Source organism: Patella vulgata, chromosome 5, assembly GCF_932274485.2.
Source record: "Patella vulgata chromosome 5, xgPatVulg1.2, whole genome shotgun sequence".
Taxonomy (NCBI): Eukaryota; Metazoa; Mollusca; class Gastropoda; family Patellidae; genus Patella; species Patella vulgata.
The window spans coordinates 63,276,966-63,289,407 of record NC_065883.2 but is presented as its reverse complement, the minus strand read 5'-3'; the positions used below and the strand labels follow the sequence as shown (position 1 = coordinate 63,289,407).

The window sequence follows — 12,442 nt, the reverse complement described above, 5'->3', positions numbered from 1 at the left end:
TGGAATGAAACAAAAAAATAAAATATTGTGTTTTGAAGAAAGAAATTTTAATAGTACTATCTACATAACATTGATTTGCTGAAAGAAACACAGACAGGCTACATACATTGCACATAATGATTTGAGTTTTTCGGCCATTTACATTGTAGGTACATTTTATACATATAGCATAGTTTGATGCATGATTTCATACTTTTATCTTTTTTTGGCACATCGGCAATTCTTGAATCTTGATAAATTGGCTTTGTATTAGGTCAAGAAAAATAACAACAACCTGTGTTTACAGTTACTTTGCCACAAAAAATAGAGGCAGTCAGTCAGAAAATCTTTTTTTTTCGTGAGGTTTGCATTATCTATTTCCAAACATTCTATCTTTATTACTGAGTAAAGTTCTTGAAAATAATACAATAATGTCAGTGCTTGAATTTGTCCACAAAAAAATAATGTCAGTGTTTGAATTTGTCCACAAAAAAATAATGTCAGTGTTTGAATTTCTCCACAAAAAAACACCCGGAGACTGATAATAGGCCCTGGCTGAAAACAATTGGGTCAGTTGGATATCTGTAAACATAAGTATTTTTTATTTTGACCATATACCATATATCGGACCTGTATAAGATATTTATATATTCAATGTAGGCTTGTTTAACACACTATAAATTTATCTTTCTTTTTTTTGGATATATACATATATTTTTTTTTTTACCTCTATAATAGATTATTTAATGAATTTGGGATGTTTCATACATGTTAAAAGTTTTCTTTTCTTTTTTTTTTTTCAACAAAACTTTTGCCTTTCTCTTTAGCTACCTGACGTTATTGAGCATCAAAATATAAAACCTTTCAAACTACAACAGTACAAGTGATATTTATATAAAATCAAACAATAACATTTAAACAATAATAATAATATTTTATAACGTTTTATGGTGCATAATTTTTCCTTTATAATAAATAATAGATTTCATTGAGTATTTTTGATCAAGAAATTACTAATTCAATCTTTGATTGGATTTAAATCATTCATTCGACATTCATTCTTTGTAAACCTTAGCTTTATTAGGTGATAACAACAAACCTGATACCAATTGCTTATAGCTCATACATCTGATTCAATGAATAAATGTTAAACTTGAATTTAGATTTAATACAGGTTAAATTCAGAATCTGAGTGATGGACATGTTCTTCTAGATATGGATTATAGCCCATATTGGCCATGGAATGAGTAACAAGTCACCTACAGCATGTCGACCGCACACACCAGCACATTAAGTGGTGGACAGATTCTGATATATATCTATAGATTATAGACCTTGTTGACCTATATTGAATAAGTAACAAGTCATTTTGCCTACTGCATGTCGACCACACATATCACCATACCAGCACAGTCAAGAGTGGACAGATTCTGATATATATATAGAGATTATAGACCTTGTTGGCCTTATACTGAATAAGAAACAAGTCATTTAGCCTAATGCATGTCGATACACATACCAGCACATTAAGTGGTGAGTAGATTCTGATATACATAGATAGCAGTTTGGCCTTATATTGAATGAATAGTAAGATCATGTAGCCTACTGCATGTCGACCCCACATACCAGCGCAGTGAGGGGTGGACAAATTCTGGTATATACAGATTATAGCCCATATTGGCCTTATACTGAATGAATAGCAAGTCATTTGATGCTGTAACAACCATAATAAATAAACATCTTAAAACAAGCCTGATATGACAACCAAGAAACATGGGACACATTTCAATGACATAATTTCAGATAATAAAACACTTATTTCATCTTCATATCCACACAATAAACAATACAACTGATTGAACTTCAGGTGATAATGTGTGACCAAATGTCTTGAAAGATGTTTATATATAGAGACAGGTACGCAAGCAGTTAGCAGTTCAAACATGAAATGACTGACCAATGAAAATGTGGTAGCAAAACAGTACAGCCAAGTGATGTGAGTTTAGTAAAAACGGTCATATTATTAATTGACTCTCATCTTGCAACGATGGCCTGCTAAGAATTACACAATTTAAGAATATATTCATTTGTAGATTTTCAAACCTGGAAATATGGCACTTGTCATGATATTGTCAGGCATACTGTCATGCTTTGTCAAAATAGCAGGTACTAGTTTTGTAGTTAGTGCCTGATATTTAGTCACATACAACTAAAATCATTATCTCCAGGTCTGATTTTGCATACATGACATATTCTTATACTTTTCTTAATATCAGCTTTTAGAAGCACAACATAACATCAACTGCATCAATTATCAATGATATATTTTCAGATTTGTTTATTTATTGTGATAATACTATAGTCATAGTGTATGGAATCCAATTATTGCCCTTGATTTAAGTTATATATACATTATAGATATAGAGAATGACCTATATTCAGATAAATACATAATATATAGCATCACTTTATATCTACATCATACCCAGAAATCTAATGTTTTTTTATTTTTATTTCATATCTAATAATAAGTTGCAAAAAGAATGAATGATTATTTACATAATGATATAATATAATTAGAAGCAATGACAATTAAACATATACAGTATATATATATATTAATAGATATTGTTATATACAGAGTTCTGCCTTGCAAATAAATAATTAATATGTTGAGAGTGTTCGTGGCTCACTGAATATAAACAAACATAAAACAATCCTTGTTCCCAACTGTAAAAACAAACAGAATTCTATATGAAATAAGAGAAAATTTCATGCATATTTCTAATCAAATGAAAATATAAAGCTCATATTTTTCTGGCAATCAATTTTAAATTAATACAAAATCTACACTCTGGAGTTTTAACTCATCCATTCCTTCCCTTGCATCAAACATACGCTTAGAAACAATGCACCTGTCGGGTATAAATTCCGGCTTTGATCAGCACAAATCCCTCAGGTGTCTGTCATTTTGTCTTTTATCTGTTTTTATTGATACATGTTTAATACAAATCCAGCACAAAGTTCACAATGTCTGATATTACCTAGTCCAGATTAAAAGTATAGCCTCATACATCACCACTCCTTTCTTAATGTCATTTATATTTCCTTGTAGTTTACAGTTAGGAACAAGATATGACTACAGTATATAGGTAATATTATTAAAGAATGGTTATTATTATATCATTGTCTACAAGAAAATATTTTAGTACAGCTTAATATCAATTTATGTATTATCAACTTTAGTTTAGAAAGTGTGAATTTGATTAATTTTGATGCATTATTGAAATATGGGATATGCCTTAATCTGCTCTTGTCTCAACTAACCCGCTTATTACAAATACTGCATTATTTTATGCAAGAAACCCCACCACCCTTCCCTCTTTAGTGATGTTGTTAGAGTGTGGGTGATACCTGAGTTTGCTACTCCTGCCTTAAAACCCACCCCATGAAAAATGCAACACAGTACACATCAACCATACTAATACTTTTAGTGTCAGGCGTATTGTATCCCGACAGAATAGGAATAGTTTATTTTCAAAGCAGTAAACCAAAACTACCTCCCTCACTCCAAGCTATTTGCTACTCCCCCCCCACCCACCCCCCACCCCACTAGGAATACTTCACGTTTAATAAATGCTACCTGATCATAATCAAAGTCTTAATACAGACCTGAAATGTATAGACAAGTCAGTTTACATGTTTCATATAACACATCATTACTATTCAGATTCATCTACACTGGGATTTTGTGTATTGGAAATAGTGTTCCATCTTGATTCATTCCTATCATGAAATTCTACAACAAACCATTCTTTATAACAAGTTTATTATATATTATAATACATTATATTATCTTGACCATAACCAAGTTCTAAAAACATATCATTCTCATTACTCCTCATTCTAATTAACTGTCATATTACCTGGTTTTTGACATCAAATGGAATGGCACTTAATGTCTCGTACACATTTTATTTAGGTAATATTGAGATGAACGGTCACAGCAGTTGTTTTATTTCTATCATTAGCTGTGCAATGCCAATGGGAGAATTTTCCTCAAGATAGCAGAGTTTAATCCTGGTCTACATTAAGGAATCCTATTTATGTGCAATACAATTTAAGTTTACAGGTCCTCATATTTCTGACTAGACAGATCTGTGACCTCTGATAAGTGAGAACCAGACCTTACTGGTTGAGTCCTTTGCAACCACTGCATCCAGGGTCTGGATTCAATAACATGGGGCCAATCAAAAGTGCAATTAAGTGACATGCCTCCAGGAACAGTTCCTCATATTTTTGAATGACTAGACAGAATAGTCAACTCCTACAAGTGAGAACCAGACTTGGAAATTCCTGCTGAGTTCATTGTTCTAAAACTAGTGCATCGAAGGTCTGGTTCAATAGCATGTGGCCAATCAAAAGTGCAATAGAGACACACGCCCTCTGGAACTTTCAAGAATTGGAAATTACTTGATCTTCAAGAAATCACTCAATATCAGTAGACAAATTTTGCTGATCATGAGATCAATGACACTAATGTATATAACACTGAATATCGATGGAACTCCTGACAAAATGTCTGGTAGTGTTGATCCAAGGGTAATAATATTCTACAGACCCTGGTAATGTCAAGAAATATTTCAATTATCATAACATATATAAATATACCTATTATTACCGTACATAGATATAACATTTATTATACTTTAAAAACACAATTAAACAATAAAGCAGTGTACCGTTCTTCTCTCATAACATTAACAAACCATGTTTTAAAAACATCATAAATGGCATTTCGTGAACAAATACATCAAACCATTTTAAAGTGAGCTTTATGGGCTCTCGTATCTGCACAAACAATGTATATTATAATCATTCTCAACAAAATTTAAAACGGTTTCATGGTCAGCTAAAATGTCTAAAAAGTTCATTCACTAATGCCATTCAGTTTTTACCAAGTAAAATATTTTCCTTAAATCTTCATTTGGAAAAGAACTAGACATTTTGAAAGAAGTTTGTTATGAGAAATTTACAGACATAATATAATCATTACAATTACAAACATGGAATATAAAATATTATTATTTGGATGAAGAGGAATGTAATACTTGTTCGAGGAGCCTTCACAGTCACCAACTGACAAAATACAAACAATCGTCAAGTATAGAATATATATAAGATTAATAATATTTATTTAAAGAAATCGTCAAAATCAGCACTAATCAATTCATATAAAATATATGCAAGTAATCAACATGAAGGATAAACTTACACCCTTTATACTCTTATTATAATTAATGGACAATTTCTGTTCTATGTCTTAAAGTAGACAGTTATATCTCTGTTGGGTATCTAATTGATAGTTCTATATACTTATCTCAGAATTGTTTAAGACACTTTCAAAACACTGTCTTTATTGTAACTTCTCACTCATTCAGTTAGTTGTGGTTCATTATTTTACATCCTCTTGTTCACAAATTAAAAAGTTCCTTGTTCCTAATCCGGCTCAGTCTCACTGTTTACGCATAATCCTTGTAGCTCGAGTGTTAGCTTCATCCACCCGCACAATTAGAGAATCAGACTTTTTTTATTGGTGAAGAAAAAGAGTAAGAGAGAGAAAAAAACAAAATCAATTAAAATTATCTACAAATAAAAACCATCTGATAAAGAAATGAACAAAAAAAAAAGAACATGCACATAGATGTGAAACCTAAATGAAAAATGTGCAAAAAAATAAGAAGCAAGAAAGAAAATTTTAAAATAAATAAATAAATATTATTGTGACCTAAGAGTATTTTGTTTTGGGCGTTTTGTTAATATCTGATAGTAACGATTATATTAACAAGCCTGATGATGTTGATTAATGAGTAAAAATGATATAAAAGCCATCTAAAAGCCATAAGAAAGTATGGAATTAAATTATATCTCCTCATGTCGCTTCTATATCTACAGTTAAATATATGATTTATACCATCCACGATCTATATACAATGTACTTAGAAATATGAGTAATTAAAAAAAGCAGATTAATTAATTAATTAACTAAGTATTATTATGCATGTCACCGTTGATCATATCAACCTGAAAGCGCTTATCAATATTGTGAATTTGCTTATAATGCAGATCAAATCAAATTATTTTTGACTAATCCCAAAATTTTTTTAAATCATTCAATAAACCAAAACTGAAAACCAATCTGCATCGAATTAATTTTGCTGTATCAAAAAAAAACCCCAAAAATATTCTCATTTTGGGAAGATAAAAGAAAACAAGATTAAAACAGTTAAAAGTCATGCTGAAGATAAAACTGAAAGTTCAAGACTAATTGTAAAAAGAAATAACGTGTAACTGATTTCAAAGAAAAAAACTGGTTGGTTTTTTTTTTGTCCAAATATTGTTAAGTGTTCCCGATACCACATTATTAGATCAATCTTGAAACAAGCTGCCTTAGGATTTGAGGATTTTCGTAGCCCTCTTATTAGCCTCTGAAATGCGGACTTCGTTCGAGGTGGCCTGGAAGATAAGGAAGGGGAGAGAAGCCATGGTTAGTAGGTTGTTACATTATTATATAAGGATGCAAGCAATGGTAGGATGATGGAAAAGATTAATCATTATTCTACTATAAAGCAAGTATTTTTTGTGTCCTGATTTATTGTTAATATCTTATAGTATTCATACAACCTTCAACGAAAAAAATTATAACCCAATATAGATCATAATCAGGCCAAACCAATTTCATATCTAATTCTTTAGGCCCCAAATTCACAAAACATTCTCAGACTTAAGTTACGAATTTACTCAAAATTGTTCGCCTTATTTTAACTAAAATATAGCCCTCTATAAAACTTTTGTTGTTTTAATTTATCAAATACATCAATAAGAAATTAAAGTTTTGTGTTTCTCATAAACAGTGATTGAAAGTTGAGTAAATTCTTAATATAAGATATGTCAGGGATTGCTTTGTGAACTCGGGCCAGCCAGATCTTGATAAATAAGTAGCCACGCAAGTGTCAGGAAGTACAGTTTATAAGAGCTTTAGCTGTTCACTAAGATTCAGGTTTTGAAATTGGTGTGGCTTATTGTTTTTGAAATGAAAAACATTACACATAAAAATTGCCTTGCTTTATAGTCTTTCATTGTTATATTGCTCAAATTGCAAGCATCTAGCAATTAGTAAATCCATCAGCAAAAGTGGAAATGGAAAAGATGTTTATTTCCCCCCAAAATTAGGTTGACAGTTGATTAAAATGAAAAATCTTTATAGTCTGAGTAAAGAGTATATATGTAATTCCCAATACTCTTAAGTTACTAAACAGTTAAATCTCCTGGTTCTTCATTCTTAACAGTATGAAGCCCCCCGTGTCAAAACTGTCCAGCCCTATCCAAAGATTTGAGTTAAAAATAAAACCCCTCTAGATCAATAACAGACAGTTAATAACAGTATGAGTTAAATATGGGTATTAATTTAGAAATTTGTTACATATATATATATAAGCATGCGTCGCTTTAATTTAGTAATTCTGAGTGGTCCATTTATATTTTTATTACTTGTTATATATCTATATATGGTGAAATATATTATAACTTGTTTAAAGATGGACGTTGAAAGCAGACACTTGTGGAGAGAAATAGATCTTGATCAGTTCAACGACATGGTTTTGACTCAATCATTAGAAACGCAGACTAACAAATCATCTATGTCTTCACATATTCTATTTTCATCCGCAAGAGTGGCATGGAGGGTTTTATTTTAAGGTTTAGATTTGATTGGATAGTTATTTTCTACCAAGTTTATTACCCTCTTCAAACCGACTTGATTACTACTGATAGAAACATTACAGTAGATATTAGAGATAATTTTCTCTAAGCATACTCAAATAAATTTATCCTTTTTTTGTCGGCCATTGATTTTCTCAACCACTTGAAATAACTCTTCTATAAAGAAAAGTCAACATGGCCTATAAAATCAAAATGGCTTAACATAATTTGTAGTATCGGTACATAAATAGCTGAATGAGAAAACATTTATTTGTGTTAAATTGTAGAGTTAAAATTTGATGGTCACATTTCTTTACCTTCTGGTTAATTCTGTCAATCTGTCGATTCTGTGAACCAATTTCACTACCCATATCAATGGCCATGTTTCTTAGATTACCTATCATACCACTCACTTCAGTTAAATTATCCTCCATTTCTGTCTCTCTAGCATCATTTGTCACTCTGAAATGAAATTAAATGGGGGTTTGTTTTTGCATGAACTTGGCACATGAAGATGGGCATATGCCCATGCTGTGTGCCATGAGGGAAATTTTACCCCTACACCAGAGCTACGACCAACCGTTATTTCAATTTCCAACAGTCACTGGATATTTAAGATGTTGCAAATAGTATACCTGCTGCCTTGGATATAAGTCCAATCCAAATGACTAGATCCTTTTTTCGTCAGGCCTCCAATCTGCACCCCCGACTGTTGGGGAAACCCGGCTAGAAATTCCTGAGGAATTCTCTCTGCCACCATAGGGGTAGTTAGTGAGCCAGCACCACACTCACTGTGTGACATTAAGTTGAACAAATGGTTGCCATGCAATATAGGCCCACATTTTGCAAGAGATGGACAGAGAACAAGCTAAAAAGGCGATTTTTCAAACAATCAGGGGCCATAATCCAGGAGGTTACGGTCCGATATGCATCAATATCGAAAGGAACTCGGATCTTTGGGTTATAAACATACATTTTAAATTTCATCACCAGCGGCTGCCAGGCAGGATACACCCACATTTTCGAGAGATGGATAGAGAACAAGCTAAGAAGAAAGTGATTTTTCGTACAATCAGGGGCCATAATTCAGGAAGTTACTGTTTGATATGCGCGGATATCGAAAGGAACTAAGATCTTTGGGTTATAAACTTATATTTCAAGTTTCAAAAAAATCGGATAAAAATTTTGACCTCTATAGGGTCCACAACCTTGAAATACCAAATTTTTACGCTATTTGCGAACGAGGGGCGGCCATTTTGTCTGTCAGTTTTGGGTCGATTTTCACGAAATTCGAACTCAGCCATCCTTAGGGTGTAACGGTGATATAATAATAGGTTTTTTTGAATCGGATAAAAATTATGACATCTATAGGGTCCACAAGCTAACACGCGATTTTTCGTACAATCAGGGGCCATAATGCAGGAAGTTACAGTCCGATATGCGCGAATATCGAAAGGAACCGAGATCTTTGGGTTATAAACTTACATTTCAAGTTTCAACAAAATCGGATAAAAATTGTGACCTCTATAGGGTCCACAAGATAAAAACGTGATTTTTCGTACAAACAGGGGCCATAATCCATGAAGTTTTGATCAGATACATGCCAATATCGAAAGCAGCTGAGATCTTTTGGGGATAAACCTATATTTCAAGTTTCGTCAAAATTGGATAAGAATTGTGACATGTAGAGAGTCCACTTACATTTCAAGTTTCAACAAAATCAGATAAAAATTGTGACCTCTATAGGTCCACAACCTTGAAATACCATATTTTTTACGCTATTTGAGAACGAACAGCGGCCATTTTGTCTGTTAGTTTTGGGCAGATTTTCACGAAATTCGAACTCAGCCGTTCTTAGGGTTTAACGGTGATATAATAATACGTTTTTTTAAATCGGATAAAAATTATGACCTCTATAGGGTCCACAAACTAAAAACGCGATTTTTGGTACAATCAGGGGCCATAATTCAGGAAGTTACGTTCCGATATGCGTGAATATCGAAAGAAACCGAGATCTTTGGGTTATAATCATACATTTCAAGTTTAAACTAAATCGGATAAAAATTGTGACCTCTATAGTGTTCACAAGCTAAAAACGTGATTTTTCGTACAATCAGTGGCCATAATCCATGATGTTACAGTCCGATACATGCCAATATCGAAAGGAACCGAGATCTTAGGGTGATAAACCTATATTTCAAGTTTCATTGAAATCGGATAAAAATTGTGACCTGTAGACTGTTCACAAACAATTGTGGACAGACGGACAGGGGCGACGACAATATACCTCCACATGAAAATGTGGGCGTATAAAAATTGTGACTACTAGAGTGACTACTAGAGTGACCACAAGGTAAAGCCATCTGGGGTCATAATCCATGAAGTTACGGCCCGATAAATACCAATATTGAAAGGAACTGAGATCTTTGGGATGTATAAACATATATTTCAAATTTCGTCAACATCGGATAAAAATTGTGACCAGTAGAGGAAACAAACAACTTTCTTCAACACGAGTAATGGAGCTGTGACACCTATTTAAATCCGATCTCAATTTTATTTTGCACAAAATTTTTTAAAATTTCTACAGTTAGCTAATCAATCTTCAGTATATGAGTTTGGCTCCAGCATGTCAACTTCAAGTGAATATTCTTGTAATTGATGTTAACTGGAAGTCTTTGCAATAGACAGAAATTAACAGACAATCAGTATACCTAATTCCGCTTACAAAAGGCATTACATCCCACTTCTACCTCGTTGTCAGTGGCAACCTTTGATAAAACTTTCCTGTTTATTTCCAATAAAGGCATAAAAGTATCCGTGTATCAGAAATGAACAGCTTTCCGGAAATAGTACTGTTCATTTCCGACAAACAAACACTTTTATACAAGCATTGAAAATAAGCAGGATGAAAACAAACGCCTAGAAAGTCATAAATTTTATAACAAATAAATTTCAACGGACAAATATCCGCCGATGCACACTTCACCAGGATTGACCCACGTTGTACAGTGTCCTTTACATTACGTTTAATATCATTGCAGTCCTCTACACCAGGGACAAGTTGTTTTGACGATGTGGTTGGCTCTTTGTTCACTGACTACGTCAAAACAACTTATTCTTTCAATATGGAGTGGAGTCTAAAAAACACATGACTGTTTTACTCCCAGGGTAATGCAGCAAGAGCCACGTGTAAATACTACTCAGGTCGTTTCTCCACTGCGAAATCATTCTACCACAAAATGTAACTTGAGGCACAGAAAGGGATAAATGAAAGAGCAGAAAGTATTTGTCACATTTCGCTTGACACGACTCCATAATAAATACTATTTTTCACATTTCGCTTCACAATACTCGATAGAAATGTGATGTAACTGAGTTATTGGCACCTTTCCTCGGTGTATCTGGGAAGATCAGGACAGTTTTAGTCGCGGGCCGCCTCACCGATACACCGAGGAAAGTGTGCTAATAACCACTACTTAAAACATATTTTGGATGGATTAAAGCCTCAAACCATCAAGAGGCTGACAGACATTTTCCTTATCTTAAATTATCACCAAAATAAAAACCTGACTCAAAATTGTTCTTCAGATAGTAATCTATAAGGTTAAATTTACAAAAAGTCTCTGTAAACTTTGTCTAGGATATCTGCCCAATGTCCCATCCTACTTTCACTTTATTTATTTAAAATAAAACTGAATACTCAGTTATATAAATATTGATTGGATCGTGAATTTTTCACTTATTCTCAATAAATGGCATAATTTCTATTAGCCTACAGCTACTGAACTAGATATGAAATAACATTCTAAAAATGCCAGAAAAACAACTTATTTTTTCATAGTTTTCCTCTACAAAATTAAATAAAAAAAAACCCTGCCATTTACTTTTTCTATCTAGTTACAAAGCCTCATGGTACATATAATTTGTTTTTCTGATTAAATTATTTTTATTTTGTCAGTCATGGTTGTGAAATACAGAAACAGGAGACAATATCACACAGCATGATTTATATATACTGTATAGATTTTGAAAGAAGTTTTCATGATGTCAACAGAAAAACAGGAATGAATATGACCTTGTAAAGTGCATGAAATTACTGTGTACAATACAATCTAGTAATTATTAATCTATATTAGAACCATCACATATTATACCATCATGATTATCCAGTAACCTTCGACTATCCACTTAAAGACACGATACCAGTGTAAAATATGCTAATAACGTGTATTTAATGGCTTTCCTGATAGTAAACCATTAAGCTACTATACAAATATTACACTGCTTTTTATTACACACTATATTCAACAATAGCTGTAAGAGTATGGTACTATATAGTGATATTATTCCATTCCTGGCAACTCAACTGGGAATGAATGAAACAGTGATATGAAACTTATTTTGATTGATCTATAAAATGTTAAGTGCCTTCAGACGGACTGAGATATCACCATTTAAGAAAGCAAACATTAACCAGTAAAGAAGCGAGAGAGAGAGAGAGAGAGAGAGAGAGAGAGAGAAATGGGGTTTAACGTCCACTCGACACAAACTAGGTTATTTAGGGACTAACATGTGGTTTTTAATTTTATTTCAATAATTCGCTTGCGCGTAGGGGTCTTTAGCAGTGGGAGGAAACCGGAGGACCTGGAGAAAACCCACAAGGTTGGACAGGCGACCCTACTCCTTGTCACCAGTAAAG

The 12,442-nt window shown here is 32.8% G+C and overlaps 1 protein-coding gene across 3 annotated transcripts in view; it reads right to left on the bottom strand.

Moving 5' to 3' along the window:
- Positions 1-25: 25 nt before the first annotated feature.
- LOC126820583 (synaptosomal-associated protein 25) overlaps positions 26-12,442 on the bottom strand; it is a 66,961-nt gene continuing 54,544 nt past the window's right edge. For 2 of the 3 annotated variants that reach the window (XM_050548633.2, XM_050548632.2), the window contains exons 7-8: positions 8,058-8,202; positions 26-5,563 (exon numbers count right to left, since the gene is read on the bottom strand). In XM_050548633.2, the coding sequence (XP_050404590.1) occupies positions 5,495-5,563; positions 8,058-8,202 (214 nt within the window). In that variant the 3' untranslated portion in view covers positions 26-5,494. Of the gene's footprint in view, positions 5,564-5,669; positions 6,496-8,057; positions 8,203-12,442 lie in introns of those variants that run through there. The other variant, XM_050548634.2, reaches the window with a different exon arrangement.